At 35.6% G+C, this 26,694-nt stretch overlaps 2 protein-coding genes across 4 annotated transcripts in view; one reads left to right on the top strand and one right to left on the bottom strand.

Moving 5' to 3' along the window:
• Window positions 1-17,479, top strand: part of LOC106057403 (OTU domain-containing protein 3-like) — a 44,099-nt gene extending 26,620 nt beyond the window's left edge. For all 3 annotated transcript variants that reach the window (XM_056007949.1, XM_056007948.1, XM_056007950.1), the window contains exons 3-9: window positions 4,713-4,861; window positions 6,236-6,348; window positions 6,992-7,120; window positions 8,651-8,782; window positions 9,072-9,177; window positions 10,167-10,456; window positions 12,097-17,479. In XM_056007949.1, the coding sequence (XP_055863924.1) occupies window positions 4,713-4,861; window positions 6,236-6,348; window positions 6,992-7,120; window positions 8,651-8,782; window positions 9,072-9,177; window positions 10,167-10,456; window positions 12,097-12,279 (1,102 nt within the window). In that variant the 3' untranslated portion in view covers window positions 12,280-17,479. The remainder of the gene's footprint in view (window positions 1-4,712; window positions 4,862-6,235; window positions 6,349-6,991; window positions 7,121-8,650; window positions 8,783-9,071; window positions 9,178-10,166; window positions 10,457-12,096) is intronic.
• Window positions 17,480-18,387: 908 nt separating this feature from the next.
• LOC106057405 (uncharacterized) lies at window positions 18,388-23,670 on the bottom strand. Its single transcript, XM_013214578.2, has 5 exons — window positions 23,423-23,670; window positions 22,286-22,431; window positions 21,115-21,222; window positions 20,875-20,978; window positions 18,388-19,133 (listed from the first exon to the last, which is right to left on the bottom strand). The coding sequence occupies exons 1-5, from the start codon at window positions 23,588-23,590 to the stop codon at window positions 18,961-18,963; spliced, it is 699 nt and encodes a 232-aa protein (XP_013070032.1). The 5' UTR covers window positions 23,591-23,670; the 3' UTR covers window positions 18,388-18,960.
• Window positions 23,671-26,694: the final 3,024 nt, after the last annotated feature.

The raw sequence follows: 26,694 nt of genomic DNA on the forward strand, positions 1-26,694 counted from the left end.
ATATCATGGAAGGTTCAAGAAGTTCATGGTGACCTGCTAGACAAGCCTTACTGTTTCCCTCCTGAACACAGTGTGAAAGGGGGGGGGGGGGGACATAGTAAAATGTGTAGATCTAGAAGATGAAAGCATACCTGGATGACATAATTAATGACAGTCACATGTACAGGGTCTTAGTTGAAGTCTTTTCTTATGTTATCATCTGCATGCTCTTACAAGACACATACATTCACTACACAGTCTAGCTGTTTAATACCTGTGTACATGTGTAGGATATGAAAGAATGGAGAGTTGGGAAGGAAGTTCCTAAATAATAATTGCATATCTCAACTGACCCATTGACTCAGCTTAAATTTAACAATTTTCTTTTCAGAACATTTGGACCACTACATGTTAGGGACATAACTGTCAAAACATTTCAACATTAAAACACACTATTTTATGTGTGTGTGTATAATCTTATAAATAATGTTGTTTCATTTTTATTAAGCTTATATCAACTCACTCTCTCTCTGTCTGAATGGAATCTTGTACACATCACTTCCCATTATTGGATCAAGTTGAAACTTTGCACAATTATTCATTGACATGTATATATGGCTCCTTCTGTCTCGGAAGACAATGGATGCGCCCAGATGAGTCACTGGGTTTCGTTACGTCTAGAGATGGGGCAGAATCTGGAGTGATTGATCAAGCCAATTGCCAATTCTGGAGCGGCAGAGTTTGCCACAGTTCGTGCATTCGGCGAAGTTCGTACCAGCACGTACAGTCTGTCTCCATGCTGTCCGGTGTTGGGCTCTTCTCCCACAAACTTTGGTCGATGCACGTGGCTCTCATGTCTCACTTGCAGACATCTCTGTATGTTAGTCTTGGGCGGCCCTTGGGTCTGACTCCCTCTTTAGGGATTATTCCATCTGGCATACGAGTGACATGACCGAGCATGCATTGTAGACCAGGATTTTTGTTGCGTAGTCAATTTGGTATTTTCCCACACGCGCTTGGAGAGTTTTGCCATTGCGGCAGAAGCTTTTCCTATTCTTTTTGTCAGCTGAGTGTCTAAATTTAGGTTGCTGGCTATTGTTGTTCCCAAATATGTGAATTTCTGCAACACCCTAAGTGTGTGATTTCCAATATTTGAATATGTATCACTGGAATTTCTGCGACATCTTGTGCCAGGATTTCAGTCTTGGAGAGGCTTATTGTAAGGCTAAGCTCTTGACAAGCAGCTACCAGGGCATTCACAAGCCTCTGCAATCCTATGATACAACCTGGAAACATGGCTTTCTACTTGACCTGGGACTTATGGGTTTTTGTGAGGGAATTCTTAAAGGACCGGAAATTTCAGGTTCGTGTGGGCAACTCCGCTTCTGACACTTATGATCAGGAAATGGGTGTACCCAAGGGCAGCATTCTCTAAGTAACCCTGTTTAACATTAAACATCGGACTCCAAAATAGTTAGCATGCATTTTTGTAATTTAAGGGGAATCCACCCAGACCTTGAACTATTTTTACACAAAAAGAAGGTCCCTGTTGTGAAAACTACAAAAATTTTAGGCCTCACCCTAGATTCCAAATTTATTTAATTTTCTCCCCCACATTAAGGAACATAAGAGGAAATACCAAAAGTCATTAAACATACTCAGAGTACGGACTTGGGAGCTGACAGAGATACCTTGCTGCTGCTATATCGGAGTCTTATCCGATCCAAGTTAGACTATGGATCCATAATATATGGAGCAGCTAGGAAGTCTTATCTAAAAATACTGGAGCCCATACAAAATGCTGCCCTGCCTCTCTGTCTCGGCGCGTTCATCACCATCCCAAGTCTCCACGTGGAGGTTGGCGAACCCCCCATGGAAATAAGAATGAAAAAGCTTGCAATGCAGTATATAGTCAAGCTAAAATCCAACCCCACGAACCCTGCTTTCGACTCCATATTTATCCCTATAGATGTAGAAATATACAATCGAAGGCCTAACGTCCTACAGCCGTTGGGCCTTCGAATGAGAGATCCATCCAAAATTTAACCCCACCCATTGACCAAATTTCTAAAATAGAAATCCCACAGAACCCTCCTTGGTTGATGAATAAACCCAAATTAAATTTAAAAAAAGAAAATACAGACCCAAGCATACTACAAGTCCACTTTATGGAACTGCAGGAGAGCTACGGAGATTGTGGCACCATTTACACTGACGGATCCAAAATGGATAGACAGGTCGCGTGTGTCTGCTCCTTTCGGAACAAAGCAATCTCCCGTAGATGAAGACTGACATTCCATTGGTACATAAGAGCCTAAAGCTTTTGGACCAAATAACAGCTGACCATAGGGATGTCACCTTCATCTGATTCCCTCCCATGTGGGCATAGAGAGAAACGAAACGGCAGACAGAGAAGCAAAGAGAGCCCTAAATCAAGCAGTGTCAGGAAATTCCCTGCTCGGACCTGAGACAGAATATTGCCTCTGCCACCTATCAAGAGTGGCAGGATCGGTGGGAGACTGAGACCCACAACAAAAACAGACAGATTGTGGCGGATGTCATGTGGCGGCCCACATCTAAGGGTCAGACAAGGCGTGGAAGCACGACCATGTCCAGACTTAGGATTGGCCACACCTACATCACGCACTCCTTTGTGCTGAAAGGAGAGGAACCCCCACTTTGTGAGTACTGTGACTCTCGTCTCACCGTGGAACATATCCTCATTGATTGCCCCAGATACCAGGATATTAGGGAGAAATATTTTAGTGCGCACAACCTAAAAACACTATTCGAAAATGTCGACCCTGGGAAGGCACTGGGCTTTGTCTAGGAGGTGGGGTTGTCTGCGAAGGTTTGATTTGTGAAATTGTGAACATATAATATTTACATAAGATTTGTACCAAATTATTAAATTTTTACTAGCTTTACTATTTTCACTGTGAATAGACCTTGTTTTTAATGATTTAATTGTATAGAAGTTAGCCCTTGTTATGTTAAGGGAGAGTGATCCTTAATGGATTACGGGCACGACATGGCCTAAATTGTGCCGATGTGCCTAAACTCAAACTACAAAAGATTTTTATTAATTTATTAAATTTTTACTACCTTTACTATTTTGACTGTGAATAGACTTCGTTTTTAATGACTTAACTATATAAAATTTAGCTCTTGTGGTATGAAGGGAGAGTAACCCTTGAGGGATTACGGGCACGACATGGCCTAAGTGTGCCGATGGGCCAAAACTCAACCCAGGACATATTGTACTGGCGTTCCATGTGGCCAGTCGCATGATAGGAAATTTCTTTTTCATTTTTCTTCTTTTGCTGCTTGGTGCAAGTTTCCAGCCTACTTGTCGTTTTAAACTAAGCTCTAAGCGACCCATTAGAGCAGGCAGGCTGTGGCGGATCAGCACCTAACTGACTGGGGGCTGCCCAGGTTGAGGCGGGCGGTAGCTGATCAGTGAGGCGCGAAGACCTCTCCCACCGTCAGAGACAACCCGTGGCGTCCATACATTACGCCAATCAAGTTGGACTTATAACCCGTAACTGTTGTCTCCCGTGTTGTTTTAGCCGCTTTGCAGCAGCACCAGAGTTTCCTCTCCGGGGCGCATTCCTGGGCCTTGGATAAAGGGGTCATGGGTAGCCCATGTGTCATGATCCCTCTCTCGACCTTGCTGATGTGATCCAAAGGTGACGCATCGCGTTGCATTTGACACCAGCTCAGTTGCAGAAGCTGCCGGAGGGAATTTCATAGCTGATACTCCCAACGCCTAAGGGGCTTCACTCCTGATTTCTCCTCGAGAAGCCTCAGTACCGCAAGGCAGATGGGTTTTAAATCAGAGTACCCCTCTCCTAGATGAACTGCCTTACTAGGCTGACGAGCTCCATCTGCCCGAAGCTCCCGGTTTTATGGCGCCAGGTATCCGCCTTCATCCCTTCACCTGTTAGTAAGAGCTTAATATCTATGCCACACGAGCAGGCCAGGTGCTGGACTTAGTTGTCAGAGGCTATCTGAGACGCATGGCTTTAGGATTATTTTATAGACAATGAGAGCGTATCCCCATTGACGTCCCCTGAAACCTTTGAAACTTGACATGACCTAATGAAAAAATAACCAATTAGCTAATCAAGACTATAAAACCTTTTACTTTCTCGCTTAAGTACTTGGGATAGCTCAGCTGTTAATTGCTCTGCCTTCCGGACTCTCAAATTCAGACTCTAGCAACTATTTGAAAAATGTTTTTGAAAAGGCAGCTTGAAAATCTTCTGCCAGATAGTCCCTCCTCCCCCTCCCCCCACTGGCCCACAAAAGTGATTGGACCACAGCTCACTGAGCATGTATAAGCATGAAAGCTGGGCTAAAACAATTAAGAAAAATGTTTCCAATTGCACAAATGTATTATCATTAGTCTAAATGTTCTAAAAATTGATTACAGTTTGATTCAAAATGATTAATGCAATTGTTTTTGTCGCTGATTTTTTTTTTTTTTTTTTTTACTTTGTTAAAGAAAATATTTTTGTTTTATAATTGGTATATGTAAAAAAAAAAAAAAAATATTAATTTCAATGTCACTGGTTTTATTTCTAATCAAGCATAGAAGTTACAGGGCTACTTGACCACTGTATGAAAACTACCCATTAGTCAGCTTCAAAACACTGAGGGGTCATGACATAGGTCAAACATAAGTATGAAGATACTGACAGTAGACTAATTTCATTTGCTACTTTCCTCAGAAACTGTCTGTTTCGAGCTTTGGGTGACCAGTTGGAGGGTCATTGTCGCAACCACTTTCGCCATCGGACAGATGTGGTGAACTTCATGAAGTCACATCGGTTAGACTTTGAACCCTTTGTGGAGGATGACCTTCCTTTTGATGAGCATGGTAAGTAGAAAAGTTGTATTCTTTGTATTTCTGACTTACATTTTCTTCCTGGTAATGGGCTATAGGCAAGTGATAAGGTTGGCTTCAATGAGAGGAAACTGGGTGTCTGACTTTGAAAGCTAAGTTTGTCATTATTTGTTGAAACCCTTTTTAACTCTATCTCCCCAATTATTTTTCCACATTCTGACAGTATTATTCATTTTTCGCATTTGTACATTCTACCCTGTTATGATTAAACTTCAATAACATTTTTGTTTGTTATCAGAAAGCGTTACTTTTGGTATAGAATTAAAGGAGAATACATGCTCGTTTTATGTAACACAAATAAAAGTTTCTAAAACCAAAAATTAATTTAATTAAATGGGTTCAAATCAACTATGGTATCATTAATTAGGAGAGAAAGAGTTAAAATTGCTGATAATTTTTACTCTAAGAATAAAAGTGAGGGAGTAAGATATTGCTCATTGCTGGAATAAACCATTGTTTTCTAGTCATGTCACTTTTGTTGTTATTAGCAACAAGCCTAATTTAGATGCAGGACACACACAGACTCCAAACACCTTGGTGACAAGTTACTCTGTGAACTTAGTGTCTAGTGTGTTGCATATTAGCATAGAAAACTTTTGTCAATATATCATATTGATTTATTTACTACAGTAGTTTAGATTATCTTGTGAATGAACAACAAAAAATGGGCAGGGTTGTGGGCAGCATTCGATTGATTACTTTATTGTAAGTTTAATCCATATAGAGCATTGATTTAGAACTTAAGTTTGTAGCTTAGTGTGGCATACAGTCACCTACTTTGGGGTCTAGATATTTTGAAGTGCTTTTGAAAGATGCTTTTATTGTTTTGTATATTTTGGTTGTTTTCCATAAGAGAAGTGTTGGTTGCTGTTACGTATGTTGGGGAGGATGGTGTTTCAAAGTCGATGATGTTTCCTTAGTATGGCTATCATTTCTTATCATAGCTTTGCTCATGTAGCTGCCATTGGACAGAATGAAAGTAAGGCATCAGTCTGGCCACCCATATCACTAGTAAATATTTTGCAACTAATAAACTGCTTCACCTTCTGACTTGTGAGCATCTTCTTGTTGTTTTTAAAATAAAACTGTTCTTATTTTTATTTCATTACAAAAGTCTAAACTTATTTTATGAATGAATGAATGACAATGTCTTCGATTCTGATGATTAAGGAAGAGTGCAGTGTTTCACATGACCATGACAAAGCTGATGTCCTGAGGGGTCTAAGTTTTCTTTGTGTATCAAATGTCTGTCCCCTGGCCTTCGTGACTCCAATTTATATAATTCATATAACAAGTTTAATTACACCTTAGTTGTCTGGACTTGTGAATATCTCTAAATCTTTGCAGTGAGAAATCTACAGAAGTTAGGCACTCATGCTGGCAATGATGCCATTGTTGCCTTTGCCAAGGTCCATAATGTCAATGTCATCATTCACCAGCTCAATGGAAAACCTCTAATGGTAAGTCAAAGTATTAAGAGTTAAAGTCTCTAATTAACAAGCAACAAGCATAACTAGAATAGCACATGGATGTACACAGGGCATAATTATCTTCTCTTTTTGAAGGAACGTGTGTAATTTATAACATATAAGAGCCTGATTATATATGATGAGTTCTAAAAAAAACCTCAGTATTAGATACCCAGCAATAACCTTTAAAGAAATAGTTATTTTTAGGTAATTTGTTTTTAGAAAATGACCCAAAGGAGGCGAATAAAATCATTTTACAATAGGGTTGTCAATTTATTTTAAAGTCCTTTTATATATAAGTTAATCAATTGATTTGTGTTAATTTAAATTGTGTTAATTCTTGGTTTTTCTGGCTATTTAGACCAAGCTGTAATGTTAGATGAAATAGAAGTACTGTTTTTTATGTTAGATAGTTGTGTTCATTCTTGTTTTTTCTGGCAAGTTAGTCCAGCCCGTTCTGTTGGAGGTAACAGAAATGTTCTTGTGTATTTAACAATGGACAGCAGGAGCATTCAATGATTGATATGTTCCTCTAGAAGTGTTTTGTTAGTCATTATTTACAGTAGGAAATGTGAAAGATATAATTTATTCAAAGATATATTTAATGTTTTTCACTGCATCTTGTTTGCCCCAGATTCAAGGTCCAGCCAACAGTACAGAGCTGACACCACAGCTTCACATAGCCTACCACAATGGTGACCACTATAGTAGTGTCCGTAAACTGGATGACAACACAGAATCACCTGCACATATACGGTTACAAGTAGGTCAACTTCAATTGACTACTCTCTGTAAATATATGAGTCTACCCTGCCTCATAGTGGCGCCTGAATGGAAAGGATTAGGCTAAAGGCTAGCAAAACAAGACTCCCGTGGGGGTGCCTAAGGGGGTGCGAGAGCATCCTCATTGCACTGTGCGGAGTTGTAAAAAAGCTCCCACAACCTTGTCACAATCAAGGTGCTGTTCCTCAAGGGGCTGTTACATAATAAATGGCGTGTCCTGCACGGTTAGCCTGGTATAGAAAAGAAAAATGGCGGGGGTCTTAGTAGATGTATACGCGGCCTCTTGCCATGAGTCTGACCCACCCGCCAGACAAAACAGTGTACTCTGTTTTCTTACAGGTAGGTGAGAGGAGGCTCTTATTCACTTTTGCTGGCCTAGAATTCCAAGAGCTGAAGGCTCAACTCTACCTGGCAGTTTAAGAAAAAGAAGAAGTCCTTGGACATTTTCCATATGCTTATAATACTTTTTTTTTTAGTGTTCATTAATTTTCATTTAGTAAATTATACATATAAAAAGTTTTGGCATAATTTCATTAGTGGTCTCATTCTGCTCTGAAATTGAAGGATCCAATGTTCTCTTTTTGTGGTTTGTCAATAAGAATTGAACATGGGGTTAGGGTGGCCGCATAACCACAGAGTAAATGATTGTTCCCTTACAGTGCAATTATAGAAACAAGCCACAAAAGAGGTCATAAGGATGTTATTTGACTCCAAAGGCTACTCTTTGCATTTTAGTTCATCTTGAGATTTGCTGTTCAAAAAAATGCTTAGTCTCTCTCTCTTGGAGCATGCGGTCGTCAGTTAATTATGTCAGTGTGCTTCCTTCTCACCTTGTTGATTATTACTGCATTTTGTTTTCCTTAAATCTTCAATTAGATGAACGTCATCTGCGAGAATAAAGCATATTGTTGAATTCCATGTAACCACTCACATGACTGGTTATCTTGTTTTCATTTTCTGTTTCTGTTGATTAGTGAAAGTTCTCATTATGCTTGTTGATTTAGTTTAATCTATGAGCACATATTCAAGCAGCCAGACTGTGGCTGTGTGGTGGCTAAAGATTGAGGCATTTTCTATCTGGCCAGTGAGGTGGGAAGATCCCTGCCAATATCAGCAGCAATTCTTTCTCATCTGTATTTGTGTCAATTAAATTGGACTTTTACACCAAACTGTTGCCTCTCATAGCGTCTTTGCAGAAGCGCCAGTTTCCTCTCTGAGCCACATTCTTAAGATAAAAATCTTGTGTTGTCAATGTATCATAGTCACTGTCCCCAATTTGTCTCTTTGACCCAAAAGACATATGCATTATGCAGACTTTGCTAAAATGGAACATAACAGATGATAGTTTCAACACCTTTTGGGGCTCTTGATATTTTTAAAGATTTACTGCTAAAGGCTTAGTACCACAAGACTTTTATATAGAAAGCTGGTTCAAACAGGGCCATAAATTTTGATATAAAAAATATTTAACTTTTTCTATTTTCTCTATTCTAAATCATTTTTTTTACAGGAACATTTAAATAATGCTGATTGTAAACAAAGGTTTCAAATAAATGGTCAGGAGTCCACTGGAGGTATGGTGAGTGCCAAGAGGGAAATTGACGACATTGTTAGTGAGGTCAAGAATGCTACGAAATGCGAGGTAAAAAGAAATTTGAATTGACATTATACTGCTCTGACTTTAAATTGTCAGGCTAAATTTTTTTTTACAAAACCTTACTTTTTAAAGCAAACATGAAAATCATTCACTACAAAAATAACATATTTTGTATAACTTCACTGCATTAATATTTGTAGAACAAAGCTTGTCCATTATGACCAGATCCAAACTTGCAGTCTTTCTTAATCCATGGACTTGTAATGCCTTAGTGTTAGATCCTTGTACTTCATTCTTTCAATCAGTAATCAATAGCTAGTTTGATTTATTTCAGGATAGTGATCGGGTTCATCAGTGTATTCTGGAATGTGACTATGATGTGGATGCCTCTATAGCATACTTATTACAGCAGTTGGAGATGAGCAACGAATGCAGTCCAGGTCAGAAATAATCATTCAGTCTTAATCTAACAAACAATTCAGTCCCAACATCTTTCTGTTAAGTGACAGTTACAGGATAGGAATATGAGACAAGCTCCCCGCAGTTAGCACTGTTCTCGGCCACTTATAGTGAGTGGGGTCCAGGAACAGGGGCTGTGCGCTGTGTACGTGGCACGGTTGATCTGGCCCAGTCAATCAATATGGTCGTCTACCGCTGGGAGCCCTCAGACAGGACAAGGGTGAAGAACCCTATGTCAAGGCCTGGTTGTTGGATAAAAGCCTTTCTAACAATCAATGGGATAATGCGCAACAAGCACCAATTCCCTACTGGACTTCATTGAAGGTAGAAGGTTTTCCATACTGCCTTTAGGCGCTCAGTAAACACAACTTTGCTCAAGTCAGGTTTCGAACCTCGAGTCCCCTTCATCTGTAGCCAAGCCTAATTCAAGCCTCTTGACCATGTTTCCCACCATAAATGACCAACTTTTTACTCCCCCTAACAAATGTCAGGTTTACAATAATGATGCATTGACTCAAAGACACCTTATGTAATCATCAATAAAATTTCCATTGACTCAAGGATGGGTTATATAATCATTGATGAAATTTCCATTGACTCAAGAACACCTTACGTAGTCATCAATGAAATTTCCATTGACTCAAGGACACATTATAAAATCATCGATGAAACTACCAGCATCCTTTACAGAATTCAAATGTCTGACAATGACCATGCAGTCTTGATGAAAACCCTGCAGTCTCTAGTGTCCAGCTTATAATTGAAGTATCAGTCAGAAATGAAAAGCCTAAAATCTTAAGGGACTGATATTACCCTCTTCTGATTAGTAATTATCAATTGTGATCAAAATGACAGAATTAGTCTGAGTGGTTAAGTCTTGTATAGTATTGAGATGATCTTGTGTAGGTTTCATCCAGACAGCCTCCCATTGTGTCTTATTCTTTAGTTTTTTATCTTTATACTTCCACAGATGACACAGCATCTCTGGTCTCACAGCAGACATGTACCACCATTGACAGCGGCATTTACAATGGGTTCTCATCACACAGCGGCAGCTTTAGCGGAGGGCACATCACAGTGTTGGGTGGTAGTTCTATCAGAAATGGAGCATCCACTCCACAGTCCAATGTTTCCTCCAATGGTAAAGGTCACAAGGTTCACTTCAGAGAAGACAGCATCAGCAACAGCTCTGGCTATGGGTCAATAAGCAGTAACAAAGGAAGTGGGGCCAGACCTAAAGTCTTAAGTTTCCCATCCCAGGTAAATATGATTCATACTTGAAACATGCTAATCTGTGTTCATCTGTCAATGGCCAACATAAAATGGTTATCACTGGTCAAGCCTTATCAAATATTAGGTTAAATTTCATAGCATCAAATAATGTAAATTTTTTTTTTAAAGTTAAGTTCCCCTTTCTGACCTTGCGATCTATAGGGCAGATGGTGTAAATCTCATAGTTTCTGTGACCCATGGTTAATGAGGATGTAATGTGGTCAGCACAACAACCAATGACCATATCAGATTGTCATCTTGATGGTCTTTAGATTAAATTGCTCCCACCTCAATTCTATGTAGATAGTAATTTTCTTTCTTAAAGGTACTCAGTATAGCATTACATAGAGTGTTTGTTTTGAGTCTATTCAACCCGAGGCAGCTCAAAGGAAAATCAAAAACAAAATTAGCAGTAATCAAGGACCTGCCTTTTGCTGACAACTGTGTCCTAAATGCCTGCTCTGAAAATGATCTGCAGAGCATCATCAGTGACTATTCAAGAGCATGTTCAGACTTCGGCCTCACTATAAAAACAAAAAAGAATGAAATCTTATATTTCCCAGCTGCAGGTGAAGCCTACTCAGATCCAAACATTAAGATAAATGGACAGGAAATAAATGCAGTGGACAGATTCACCTAACTTGTCAGAACACTCTCCAGAAATGGAAACATTGATAATAAAATCAAGGCATGTGCCTCCTATAGCAGACTGTCTAAAAATGTTTGGAATAGATGAGGTATCACCACAAGCATGAAGCTAGGAGTCTATCAAGCTGTCATCCTCTCTACATTGCTCTTTGCCTCAAAAACGTAGAAAGTATATAGAAAACATGCAAAAAAATTTTAACCACTTCCACATGATCTGTCTCAGAAAAATACTCTATGTGAAATGGCAAGAATAAATACCCGATACTGAAGAATGGGCCTGCAAAGCATTCACACAATCCTGATGCAGTTCCAGTTTTGATAGGCAGACTACATCTACAGAATGGAAGCATTCACAAGTTGGACAAAGAAAACTCTTCAGGGACAACCTCAAAGCTTCTCTGAAAGCCTTCAGCATTGACCCTGCCACTTAGATGAAGCACATGACAGAGCATCATGGTATTGCGCTGTGAAAACTGGCGCACAAATTGCAGAAGACAAGAGAACAGCACTAGCAGAAGAAAAGCACCAGAGAAGAAAAGCAAAGCGAATGACACTAGCTTCAGCTGGAATAACCTGCCCAGTGTACAGCATAACATTCCGGGCTCACATAGGTCTCACCAGCCACATGAGGAGGCACAGAACTCCAATTCAAAGCCCTGAGCCTACTGGATGGCAAAAGTGGTGTCAGCCTACTGGATGGCAAAAGTGGTGATCATTGAATATTGCTGGACTCACTCTCTCTCTCTCACTCTCTTTCTCTCTCTCTCTCTTTTATATATATATATATATTTTTTTTATTTTTTGGGGGGGTGGGGGGGGGGACCTAAAAATGTGATATCTCAAAATTGTTACTTTAGTGTGTGTTTTTTCTTCTTTTGTGTAATTATCCTACTATTTAGTCCTATTATTATCTATTCATTTATCTTTCTTTTAGGAGGATTAAATGAAGCTCTGATTTTCTTTTTCTTTTATTTCTCCAGTCTGCACGTAAAGTAAAGGAATCTAAAAAAATGGAGAAGAAGAGGAGAGCAGAGGAGAGACATAGGGAGAAGTTTCTCAACGGTGGAGGCCAGTACCCAGCCAACCATCACATTCCACATGCTACGGATGTCCGTGATGTTACTGTTGTGGCCATGCATGAGGGCAGGCTGACCAGAATATGAATTGAGAGGAGGGTGTAAACAGCTGCATCAATGAGACTAGGTTGAGAAAAAAACGTGAAAGAAGTTGCTGACACAACATGCTGCTGTTTCTATCTGTGATTGAACTCTATGAATAAATTTGTTGTCTAATTTAATACTTACAACTCCTGACTTGTATATGGCACTATTTATTATCAGACACTAAGACGTGTGTATCATGTTTGAGAGGAAGGATGAGGTGGTAGTCTGGTCTGCTTCTTGCTCTTACATGTACAGACACAGAGGAGAAGCTGTTTGTTTAAAGACCATTGAGCTTGCTACTTCACTGAATGGCTGTGTGTGTGCTGCACTTCCTAACCCTCCCCTACTCATGCCTTGCTTTGTCTAGGCAGTACACAATCTGTGGGTGTAATCATGCATATATGCAAGTAACCTGGTAGGTAAGACTTGTTGGCATTTTGTCTCATTATTCAAAAACAACCAAAAATAATGTTAAAGTCTATAAACGAGATACACATTAATTGATTGATTTATTTAAAAAAAAAAAAAAGCACTTTACAAAAAGCAACAAAAATTGTGTTCTTTTACTGAAGAATAAATAAAAGGATGAATTCTATGGGTTAAACACTTACTTCTGAGGCAATTTGTATTTCAGTTTGAAATAAAGTCTAATTTGAACTGAAATTAAAGTCATATTTAAACTGAACTTAAAGTCATATTTGAACTGAAGGGTAAGGTAAAATAGACAAATGTTTATGAAGGTATTGTATGGCATTGCAACCCTAACCAGCCATTTAGAATTACTAAAGTTAATGTCTGATACACAGTTAGGTGTGGACACAACATTTCCAAATATCAAAAACTGGATCATCCGCAAGATTCTATCCAGAACTTTTTCTTGATTGGTCGAGTGCTCTAATTTCAAACAAAAGGTTAAATAAAAATAAAACAAGTACAGTTTCACTCAGGGAGAATGTCTGTATGCTTTCTCTCTGTTGCACTATTTATTTGTATGACTTCTACCTCTTGTTTGGTCTCAACCTTCAATATTTTAGTTTTGTTTTTACTTTTTCCACATAATGTCTCAACTAGGGCAACAAATGTTATTTTATAAACTTTTGATCTGTTGCTCTAGGATATATTGTCATTGTTTCTTCTGTATGACACCAACTGAACAGTCTGTCACTGAATGCTAGGTCACAATGTGAATGCTACTTAAAGCTTATAGCATTATGACATCATTCACAAGTCTTTAATGAAATCAAAATTTCATGAGAAGCCCTGAATGAACTGACTACATCTGATGTCTCACACAACATGTGGATCAAATTGTACAGAGCTCAAGAATCATTCTTAAGATTTTTCTTTCATCACTAATATTTAGACACGGCTGGGTTTATTTACCCTAGCTTGTAAAACATCAAAAGAAATTAACGGCTCTTTTAAAAAAATTTTTTTACATGAGCTATGCACCTAAGGGGAGAGAATTCAGATGACGTTTTATTCCTTCAGGAAGCAAATGGTTGTAGAGTTAATTTCATCATAGATTCACAAATGTACATTAAATCATTATTCAACCTTCAATTTGTTTGTTCATATTTAGATGACTAACAAATTAAATTTTGTTCTTGTTGATGTAAATTTTTATGTTGGTTTCATTTCCTATTCTTAGTTAATTATGTGTCCATGTTTATAAGTGTTTAAAATAAGGTAAAGAAATTATAGATAACTTCTCATCTACAGTTAAATAAAGATGTGTAAATAGGCTTTTTACTTTTTATCTGCTAAATGTGTGTCTTGAAGATATAAGAAGTCTCTGTATCTTGTTTTAATTATAAATATTACACATTTCTTGAACCTGTAATACAGTTTCTGGCATTTTTACATATCAGAGTAGTTTGTAAGTTACGATTATGATGATATCCACACAATCATTATGTTTCTGCTGCTTCCTTGTTTATGTACTCTTGAATGTACATAGAAGAGCACATACTACAAAACTAATGTGTAAATAGACAGGCTTTAACTATCTTCCATTCACAAGCAGCAAATACCATAGTACATGTTGTAATCCTCCAAGGGAAATAACTCATTTCCAATAGTATCGCTAATATCAACAAGGTTTAGTTGACGTATTTGATAATTCTCACTATTTATAAAATATCTTCCTGTAATGTTTTAGATGTTGTTAAATGCCTTGACCAGTAATTATAAAATAAAACAATTTGTAAGAAAAAAAATGATAAATACTTTTTACAAGAATGACAAATTACAATAATGAACCAAATGACACTTTTCATAAATGAAATATTGGAGGAGTATTTCAATCTTAACATTACAGCCAGAATTTAATCATTAGCTTTAGCAATTTTTGCAGGAAAAGGTATAGTGGTAAGAACATTTACTGATTTAAATGTAGTTGTGAAATTTTTTTTTTTTTTTCCACTAACTAAGGAAGCAGACAGCTAGTGACTTATTGTGACAAACTTACCTTGTTGATCTAGTTTAAAATGTAATGGCACTAATGGCCATAAAGAGTATTCTAACCTATGTAAATTAAGATGTTAGCAATTTTTTTGAAATTTAATTTCAGTTTTAAGGACATAAAATATATAAAGCTAAATCTAATATTAATGTCTATTATTTTTTTAATATTAATAATAATAATAAGGCTTGTCTTCAAGTCTGAAGATTAGTGAGGAATGTAGTATTTTCCGTGGCTGCGCAGCCCCAGCTGTGATCTACATATTTTGCCACATCCAGGGCAAGCATTATTTGTTTAACTAAGCAAATAAATAACAAAACTTATCACATAACATTGTTAATTTATTTTACAATGTTATTCTAATGAAGATGGGCCTATCCTATGTAACATAAGATTTGTCTATATGTGCATGGTCAAAATAAGACCTGACACAAGCTGTTCTGTATGTATATATTTGATTCATGGATCCCAATGATATATAAGCTTCCCTGATTGCTTATATTAAATTATGTGCAATTGTGACGTTTGTTCTTCAGAGTCTTAACATAGCTTCCTCTAAAAGGTTTACAAGTACATATATGATGTATTCTAAAACCACTGTCAGTTCATGGAACACATTTTTACAACTAGCAAATGTAGAACTAAATAAAATGTGTTTATATACATAATATTTTTTTTACTGTAGATTTCTTTATACCCTCTGCTGACTGATTCTGAGATGGTAATATTTATTATAGATTGGAAGGGAAAAACAAGCCACATCTGTCAGAATCAGTTTAGTATGTGTTTGCAACTATTGTAGATCCAAAGCTAAAACTTGCATGATTCTAGATTTCATCAGAAGTGTTACTTAACTAGTACCTGGTATTTATTTATAACCCAAGTGTTTCAGTGATACTTCCATTAGCTTTAACTTGTAAAAGTAGTACAAGGTCAAATCTGCTTTAGGTCAATATTAGAGATAGTTTGAACTAATAAAGTGTACTTTTTTTTAGGCCTGTGTTATTATTAACACTGACAAGAGTTACTGCATTGCTTTTGTTTGATTTGGGATGCAATTTTATTTTTAAAACATTTTTATTGTGGATATTTTTATTTTAAAAAATATTGAAAGACAATATTATACATACACATTTTATTAATACAAATTGATTTTTCTATATATTTCATTGTGCTGCATTCCAGATCCTCACTCAATTCAGAATTATGATGCAGTCTATAATAAAATTTACTTGAGTTTCTGATCTACTTGATAGCCTGAAAAAAAATGTTATGAACCATTCTAGTTTTTTTTTTCTTTATTTTAGTTCTAGTATCTTGTGCATTTTTTGTTTATGTCAGTTTAATGAATATTTCAATGAGTACGCAAACATAAGAATTTCTTTGGATGTTCATTACACCAAAGGGTAAATTTTAAAAAATTCTACAATGAATTATATTAAGCCCACCTTAGGCAGTTTTGATAAGAAAGTTTTGTTTCATTTCCCCTTCCAGACCTTTTGGTGTATAGGGCAGATGATGTAAAGGTCATTTGTTTCTGTGGCCCACGGTTAATGAGGGTGTCATGTGGCCAGCACAACGACCAATCACCTTTACTTTTCCCAACTTATGTCAGGCACCCATCAGAGCTGGGTGGACTCAAAAGCAACAGAAGATCCTTAAATTAAAAATCCCAGTCTTCACTAGGATTCGAACCCTGAGCTTTACTGCTCAGCCACCGCACCTCCTTTACCTTACTTACACAAACATACGAATTTCTTTGAATATTCATTATACCACAGGGTAAATTTAAAAAAGATGATCTGTCATAATTATAAGGCATTTTGTCTTCGATTGTCAAAATCAAGGATGAGTTCAGTATTTCACATGACCATGCAGACCCAGTTGCGATGTGATGCAGACAAAGCCGTTGTCCACCAGGGGTCTGTTTTAGTTTTGTTTGCGCCATAACAAGCAAGTAATAACCACTTGTTTTTTTCTTAATGACTGACTGATTTGATTTAAATATAACTGCTTTTAATTTTCTTTACTGTCCAGTGCTCATGTGGTATCCTTCATTAATGTTTCCTTTTAGAGAGCTAAAAAGAGTTTAGAAATAAAAAAACAACTGCTGAGTCAGGATTTTGTGTTTTTACCATCACAAAGGAGAAACAAGACTCACTTTACAAAGACAGACACAAAAACTCTTTGTTCATCTGGCAATCAAATCATTAAATACAATTCAACTAGCTGATATAAACATTTCACATGTAACTTTGGAGTGAATCTGGTGTGAATGTATATTTTTGTTTTTTTATAATTATAATGCTTTTTTTTTTTTTTGTGTGCACAAATGGTTAGACAAATTTACTCATGGGTAATAGAGATTATTTTTATTGTTGAAAGTTCATCTTCAGAGCTAGTTTCTAGTTTATGACTAAATGAGTGAAATATTTTAACAAGTTTAGGGTTAGCATAATAATTTTAATTTTTTTTATTTACTGAAAAATATATTTAGTTGATTCTGTTGTTTTATTAGTGTGTGTGTGTTTGTGCTCCAACAGTCTTTAAGAGTGACAGTGTTTTCTGTTATTGATTTGGTCTGGGTACAATGCTGTTGATTTCAATGTGTTATTTCTGTTGTATTTGGTCTGGGTACAATGCTGTTGATTTTAATGTGTTATTAGAATGCACATTAAACTGAAACAAATGTTTTTCTCCTTGACAATGCAATAAAACATTTAGCCTAATCTACAAGTCTGTGTTCTTTATTTTTTATAAATTAGTGTAAATGCAAATTTCTGTATTTAATGTCTTTTCTTACTTATTAGAAATGGTTGGAGGATTAATCTACCTCTCAGCTGGTAAGAGTCTTAGAATTGAAATGCTTTGGTTAAGATTCAGAGACATTGTCCTGCTAACAAAAGTGAATGACCCAGATTAAGATCAAACAGTTCTGTGAAGTAGAACATGGAGATTGCTTATTTCCACATTTTCATGCATATACTTCGCATATGTGTTTAACCCGAACAAATTACAAGATAATTAAAAGCAAAATCATAAAACCCTCACCCTTGTAATCACAACAAATTTCCGTAAGGATCAATAAAGCAGTCTTAGTCTTAGTCTTAGTCTTATATACCCCGCATGTGCAAAGCACGACTTGACGTAGACTTATCACAATAGATAACTGGTATTTCAATGATTTTCTGCTGCATCGGTACTATTTGTTTTCTTGAGGTTTATAATGAGAAGTTCATGAAGTTTTCCAAGGTACATTTCACAACCACACAGCAAACAATAGGGGTATAAAGACCCACTGGTATGTCCATAATACTATGTTTGTGTGTAAAATAAAATGTGTATATCCAGCACCTTTGTATACCCCACACAGCTGCCATTCATTTGTAAAAACTGCAGGTAAACTTTCTTTTTGTTCTCACCTCTTGAAGGAGGAAGGAGCTTACAATAAAATCATATCAACAGTAGCAATCACAATATTATCAATTTCTCTATTAAAGTTTGCTTTTTAAGCCATTACCCTTCACCAGGATGTACATTAGCCGATCAGTATGATATAAAGGCATAACGTTGTTTTTTTAGATTTAATAAAGTATTGTACTGTGATTCAGTTTTTAGCTGCTTAAAAATAAACACACTTTGAATGTATTCAATCACCTTTAATTTATTAAGTATGTAATTTAATGCAGAGATGAAAGAAAGAAATTTTTAATGACATGCAGTTCCAAAGAAATAAAATTGGTTTAAAGTATCGGATTATCTAAATCACATCCATTTTGAGATAAAAGAAACAAAAGTAATAATTATGACATCTTTATGTACATTATTCTTAATAGCCTCCCTGCTCTTTTTACAAAGCTTGTATCAACTTACTCTGTCTATCTGAGTGGCAAAAAGTTTGTACATCTTATTTCTCCCACACCCATACTCAGATCAAGCTTAAACTTTTCAAAATTATTTATTGTGCCTATCATTAATTCATTATTTTGTTTGATATCAAATAAAGGAAATAACTTGTAAATTACTGAGTAATATAGTTGTAAGTGGAGAGCTGTTTCCCTTAGATGTAATAAGCTTTGTTTAAAAAAAAAAAGGACTTTTTTATTTATTTTTTTTTTGCTTAACACAAGTCTCAAATCCCTTAAACTTTGTTTTTATTGAGGGATAAGTTTTATCAGAGTCCAAATTCTAGGCAAAGAATGGACTTTAGACTAATTTTAAAACAAATTTGTTTGAAGCATTATTTGGATGAATTCTGTCTGGTCAACTTTCCCATCACCATTTAGATCTGCCTCTTCCAGCATCTCTTCCAGTTCTTTTTGGGTAAATTTAATACCAACTAGATTACATGCTCGCTTCAATTTCTCTATAGAAATGCTGCCTGCATCATCTGAAACATTTGAAAAACAAATTAAGATTCATGTTGATATTTTTTTAAGCTCCCAAATCCCAGCACATTTTGACTGTTGAAGACAAGGCTGCAAAATGTAGCCAACTTAAACATATTTTGATTAAAATTTAATTAAAAAAAATGAAGTTAGGTACAAATCATCAATTTAAGTCTTGTTATTAATCAATGGCTAGATCAAAGTATAAACTACAGCTCAGTACTAATAAACAAATAATCTAAGTACCCATTGCTTTTATCTGCAACAACCATGGAAAAGATAATGAAATGAAAAATAATTGTTTAAACCAACACCCCTTTAGTCATAATATGGTAGAAATAAGTAACCATGGAAATCACATAATTTATGTAAAGACGGATGTAAAGTTTATCAGTTTCTTTCAATAATGTAGCATATAATTTTCCAAATAAATATCAGGTATTCTTATAGAGATGCAAACCTAAAACCATGGCTAGAAAGTATTTTTAAAAAATACAAAGTAAATTGCCCATTCCATAGTAATTTAGAAGAATGCAGCATCAATTTTTAGTTTTGAGACAGACATGTTATATAAAAACAAACTATATCATTTTTAATTATCAATAGACAATAATTTAAACAGCAATTAACATTTTTCACTAATTAAATACCTTCCGAAATAATAATTTTTCCACAGGGTAGGAGGTTGTATGTTTGTTTTATAAGTTTTGAATTTTCCTTCAGAAATGATTACTACAACCCAGTCCATCCCAGTCTAATCCTCCTGTAGGATGGCAGGGGTGGGGGCAGGCAATGTTCAAAGTTGGGACCATATTCACAACAGTTCAAAGTGCTTACTACACAAGTAGGCAGCCATCTTGTCGGAAATAAATGCTGCTTCAATAATCTTCAAGTATTCCTTTATTCTCCAATGATTAATTATAAGCACCACACATTTTTATAAGAAAAAGGAAATTAGCCTTTATTTTTTTATAAGTGTAAGTGTAATTTTATAAGTGTAATGGTTAGGCCAATAACAGAATATGCATCCTCTAATTGGGACCCCTCAACTCAAGAAAACATCAAGAAACTGGAACAGACACAAAATAGAGCATTGAAATTCATAACAAACGAATAATAACATTTGACTAGAGTAACACCTTTAGTAAAATCACTAAATTAAGAAAGTCTTCAGGATATAGGACTCAAAAGTAAAGTAGCAATTATGCATAAAACATTGAACCATTATCTTCAAATACAAAATCTAATAAAATACTCAGAAAGACTCAAAGATAAAGGCACATTCCTCATCCCATATGCTAGGACACATTTGTACAAATGGTCCTTATTCCCTAGTGCTATTAGAGCATGAAAGGGCTTGCCTGACCCAGCTAGAAAAACCAATGACTTGGCAGAATTTAAGTCTTTGATTAACATGCATGACTAGAAGCATGACGCGTCCTATTTGAAGTAATGTCTGTATTTTATAAGATAAGATAAGATAAGTAATCCATCTTGCTAAAATCTTTGGAAACTTTTATGAGAAAGAGACAAAATAAAATATTTGACTCAATTCTTTCAAATACTTCAGTGGAAAAGAAAAAATAATTTAACTAACCAGAAAATATATTTAAAAGATGCAATTAATTCAAACCAAGTAGTTCTAAATAAATTGAAATTAACGTTTCCTATTTACTAACCGATACCAAATCAAAACATGATTGTTTCAACAAGAACATTAAGTTCACTATACTTCAGACTTACCAAAATCAAACATTTTAAATCCTTTCAAAATGTCTTCATAAACATCTCTGGTATCACTTTGCTTGTCAATAATTATTTCCAAGAACTCATTAAAATCAATTTCACTTTGGAAAAAAAGAAATTAAAATCTAATTTAAAAAAAAAGGATTAAATTCTTAGATGAACCTGGCCTACATTTAAAATTATTTTCTACGTCTTGTGAGCATTACAGACACACAAAATAAAAGAGAATGAACTTACTTTTTTGCCTTTACATTACCATCATGAGCAATTCTGTTGGCTTCATCTTTTTTTACTTTAAATCCAAGAGTACGTAAGGCTCGTCTCAAGTCTGCAGATCCTATGGTTCTAGTAAGAAAGGTTTTTTAAAAATCAAAATTATCATATTTACAGTATGGCTGTTTGGTTGTGTGGTATGTGCTCTGGACTGTTATTTAGTGGTCTTGAAGGTCCCTGCTTACTGTCATTCCCCAACTTTCTGTGGGAGGTTTGCGCTAGGATGTAATTTCTTCAAAATCTGAAGGAACATCCGTAACAAGTAAAGCTAACAAACACCTATATAATTATAGTTTTATGTCAAAAATTATTAAAGATGAAAAAATAACAATTAAATAAAAGATGTAAGGAATTAATGGAATAATTTTTTATAAAAAATTGATACATAGGCCTATGTTAGTTTTTCTTATCTTATACATTACAGACATTCCATCAACAGAGAAGTTAATTATGTGTATGAACTATAAGGTCTTACTTTTTAGATTATGTAGACCTACATCCCAAATATTGAAATAATTGGGTCTAAAGATAACATTTTTGTCAGGGTCCCATAATACCAACACAACACATTAGTAAGTATTTTGACTCTACACAACAAATGCACAACACTGACCCACTGCTGACTCTAGTGTAGACTCAATCTAAAATCCCAACATTAATTCACCTAATTAGGGGTACACAGACAAACCTCAAAGACAAAGAAACATTACATCATCATAATACAAAAAAATTCCATAAGCTTAAAAGTAATGCAACAAAAAAAGTTGCGTTCAATTGTGCACCTAACAAGAATAGTTGCTAGAATAATATATCCTAAGTACCGACAATTTTTTTTTACAGAAGAAAAGTGTTTACAAAAAAGGCTTCCTCAATTTAGTCAAAAAAAGTAAGAATACCTCAAGAAAACTGGGTAAAATGGAGTGAACAGAAATTATCAAAAGACCAATGACAATTCTACTTCACAAATTCCCAACAAATGCTTGGATATTCTGTTGCTAAATTTACATCTAAAATAACAAATTTGTAATCACCACCCTGTACCACACTGAGACTTCAGACACACTCAGTTATGCTAAAGCATCATTTTGAGTCCTGCATGTTCTTTAATTGAAAGACAACATATTTTCCTACTTACCCATCTGAATTTGTATCAAAGATCTCAAAAACAATGTGAAGGTCTCGGATGTCCTGAGCAGTTAACTGTTCCAGTACTCTAGAACTTACTTTAATACCATTAACCTCTTTCTCATCCACTGGGTGTGTCTTTAGTAAGTCTACAAGCTGCAAATCCAGTAATTACTAAATATACAAAACTATCAATGAAATTTGAAATAGCTATTAATATATTTATTTCTGTATTTACTTAAAAGGATAAAATTACGATAATTATTTAAATTGAACATAGTCTTATTAACATTTTGGTCATATAAATGAATTTATTTTTTTTTAAAGTGGTACCGTATATGTAAAAACATTCTTATCAACTTGAAGCCAGAACTAAAACAAGCTAATGTAAGTTGACTTACTTATCATTAAGATAGTAAGCATGACTTTTTAAATTAATGTTGTATTGCATATCAAGCTCAGTGCATTATGGTCCAATCTCTTTTCTGAACCTATGGGGAGAGGGGAAACCTGAAAGAAGATATCTGTGCTGCATTATGGCTCTGCAAATACAACTCAGCTCAAGTCAGGATTGGATGCGCAGTTGCTGAGAAAGTAAAGTACTTAAATTGGCTTCTGAACCAGGGTCCCAGGTATGAATTCTGATGAAGACTGGGATTTTTTATTTCAGGATCTTTAGGGCGCCTCTGATTCCACCCAGTTCTAATGGCTGCCTGACATTAGTTGTGGAAAGGTAAAGGTGGTTGGTGGTTGTGCTGGCCATATAAGGCATATCATGGCATATGATACCCTTGTTAACCCTTAGCCACAGAAACAGATGACCTTTATATCCTCTGCCCTATAGATTGCAATAATTAGATCTAAATATTAAGAAATTGATTTTATAATATTGTAGATCTAGATTCTAAAACTACATTAAGTATGATTAAGTATTATAAGAATTTCAGAACTAGATCTAGATTAGATTATTAAAGTAATTAAAGCTTTAAATATAGATCTGATGTAGGGCTTTTTAAAATAATTAATTAACAATCTATAATGCTTATATAGTTCTTGCACTAATTTTAGGTGTCTATTAAAAAAACTTCAGCTATATATCTTAATTATAGATTTAATTACTAATAAACTAATTTATTTTATTTATTACTTTTTCTCCAGGTCGTAACAATGGAGGTCGATTATCAACAAATTGATTCGCAGCACTTAAAGATTTAGATTCTTTCAATATTGACTTTGAGCTCTTTTTTCCAGCTTTTCCTCCCTTTTTGCTTTTCTTTTTTCCACCGGCCTTTTTACTTTTCTTTTTACCAGGCATCTTCAAAATATTTACATAGATATCAGTAAAGCTGCCATATGTAAACAACTATCTTTTGTTGCTGTGTTACACACAATTGGCAAGAGTTATCCTAGCACTGAACTACATAAATTGTGTAGTTGTATTTTACGCCTGTCTTACATATAGAGATGAAAGCTGAACTGATTTAATCAAATTGTAAAACATGACTCACTGTTAAAACTCATCCTTCAAGGTACAGTGGATGGAGAACGAAGAAAGGCTCGTCCAAAGAAAAGCTGGCAGGACAATGTAACAAAAATGGACCGGCTTCTCTCTTGATATTCTGTTTAGAACAGCTGCTGACTGGGTACAAAACTGGGGCTGGGGTGTGAGTTACGTGAACTGTCACTGCACGCTAGGGACAGATGATTGAAACATAGGGGTAACATTTTATTTTGTTGTTGTTGTTTTTTTTTACATCCAAAACTTTTATTAGTTATACACTGAGTATTTTGTGGACAATGCGAGGATGACAGTTCTCTCGTTATCTCTCTCCTCCCTCTCTTTATCCTCTTTTTAAAAATGTTTCTCTCTCTCTCTCTCTCTCTCTCTCTCATTCACGCCATCTCTTTTTTTTTCCTCTTTGAAATTGTACAAATAGAATTAGAAAAATTACAGAAATAAAAATCAAATTGGCGCATGTGTTTCGACCCAGAAAACTGCCAATTATTAAGAGTAGGCCTGTCACACTATGCCTATTGTTTAGAAAGTTCAAGGTCGGTCATAGAAATACAGGACAGTTTGGCTGCACTCCAATGACGTCACAGGTTACGTCTCATAAAAGAATAAAAAAAAAGGCCAGAGTCAATCTAGATGCCGCTAGTTTTCATTCAACTGTGAGTTCGTCTATTGAACATCTGTATCTACCTTGTACATGATCTCATTGAGCTGTTGATATCTAGTGTTTCATGTTTGAATTTAAAAGCATTAAACTCTTGTAAAGTGTAGCTCCTATTGGTTCCTGTGTGTCACTGCATTTTTTCTTGAAGTGGTTTAGTACAGCAAATCCGACTCCACATTTGTATTTGTAGAAAATACAACGCAAGTCTCTCTTCAAATAAACATGGTGACAGTAACAAGAAAGATAAAATTAAAAAACTTATCTTGTTCAAGATCTTTACAGATCTATCACATACACACAAAAAATATCTACGTGTCATAATAAATTATAATTTATCCTGAACCCAAACATTGATGAAATAATTAATAATAAAATAATAATCTAACAAAACATTAGTTGTTTTTTTTAAAGAAGTGTTAACAAATCAATCAGAAATACAACTGAAATGTGAAAACAAAGACTTGCTCTTTTCACGTTGGTTGGATCAATAACTTAAGGAAAAAACTTGAGCAGACGTAACATAGAGGCGTGGCAGTTGTAACAAAACAAATATTTCACATTGGACAAAAGCAACCATCAATGTGTATTAGAAATCAGAATGGAGAGAAGTGCTAAAGCAGACCAGAGCCCTCCATGGGCTGTAACGCTACTGGGATGGTTGGATGGAACCATTAGTGAAATCACTGAAATTTAGATCCCCCCCCTCCCTTTTCAGAACTGCAGTTTCAATTATTCATAAAATACTGAACTTTAATTTACAAATACAAAAACAAAAACCTTTATAATACTTAGAAAAAACACAAAGATAAAAGCACATTTCTTGTTCCATATGCTAGAACATATTTATATAGGCTAATTGATTCTTCCGTACTGCCATTACAGCATTGAACGGGTTGTCTGAAACAGCCAGGAAAATCAATGGCTTAGCAAAGTTGAAGTCTATAACAAGCACGACTATCTTGAAACCTAGATCCATGTTTGACGTAACTGACAGACTACAGGAAGAGCTGATATACTTCTCAAGTACTGAACTGTTATTACCCAGCTCTATAAGCGTCCTAAGTGTTTAGTTTGATAACAACATCTAACACATCTAAAATCTGGAGATTAATTCGAAGAAATGTAAATGTCACAATCTAAGACGCTGTCATACTTTGTTCCTGCGTCGACACTTATGGTGCGCACCGGGCACTATTCAACACTGGGTATGAACGGACTGTTTAGATGAGCATGGAGAGACAGTTGATTGTGCCACCTAAGTGAAAGGAAAGGGCTAGAATTTAGCTTGCTCCACCTAAAGTTACAATAAAGATTGTTGGCTAGGCCAATAGCTCTGGGTGGTCAGGAAGGTGTCTGAGAAACAATGGAAGGTTCATTCCTGCGAGTGGAAGACACTTCTTGTGATTTTTTGTAGGCAACCAGAACATAGAGAGCTACACGGACTGTCACCTTGTGGAAGCTGTGATCGAGGTGACATAGGCGGCGCCAGTAAACCCTGCAGGCAAGAGTCAAAAGAGGTGAAATCAAAGACTGCTAAGTGCTATGCTTGTGGTGTCCTCTCATTACCTGTATATACACTTTTAACTCTCATTGAGTTGCCTCCCGTAAATTTATTACAATGCTATTGTTTGCAGTTTCATCTATCTAATTATCTATCTATCTATCTATCTATCTATCTATCTATCTATCTATCTATCTATCTATCTATCTATCTATCTATCTATCTATCTATCTATCTATCTATCTATCTATCTTTCAATCTTTCTATCTATCTACCGCTCTCTCTCTCTCTCTCTCTCTCTCTATCTATCTATCTAATCTAATCTAATCTAATGTAATCTAATCTAATCTAATCTAATCTAATCTAATCTAATCTAATCTAATCTAATTTATCTTTTCTTCTTTATGTCAATGCTTTCTTTCTTTCGCTGTCTCTGGCTCTTTTTGTCTCTCGCTCTGCAGCTCGCATATTTTTTTTTTGTCCCAGGGTTGAGTCATTCAATTAGATCACAACGACCTAGACACAACGTGACTGTCTCACGTCTGAAGGTTAAAGAAAAAAAATCTCAAAAATATTTTTTTTTTCTTTTCATATTTAAGGCAATTAGCATTTGCTCTTTATTTCCCACTTTTGTGTCCAGCGATCAAACCCACGCCGTGTCGTGATGAGTTCAAAGTACAAAATGGATAGAAACAGACACAAAGGTAGGTAAGTTGAGTGTGTGTGTGTGCGTGTGTGTCT

This window comes from Biomphalaria glabrata, chromosome 13 (genome assembly GCF_947242115.1).
Source record: "Biomphalaria glabrata chromosome 13, xgBioGlab47.1, whole genome shotgun sequence".
Classification (NCBI taxonomy): Eukaryota; Metazoa; Mollusca; class Gastropoda; family Planorbidae; genus Biomphalaria; species Biomphalaria glabrata.

Bases quoted from the DNA above. Each gene is read 5' to 3' on its own strand.
- LOC106057405 (XM_013214578.2), bottom strand. From the start codon at position 23,590: ATGCCTGGTAAAAAGAAAAGTAAAAAGGCCGGTGGAAAAAAGAAAAGC. The intron at 22,432-23,422 runs GTAATAAATAAA...CTGGATTTGCAG, and splicing joins TGTTACGACCTGGAGAAAAA to CTTGTAGACTTACTAAAGAC. The intron at 21,223-22,285 runs GTAAGTAGGAAA...CTTTCTTACTAG, and splicing joins TTTGATACAAATTCAGATGG to AACCATAGGATCTGCAGACT.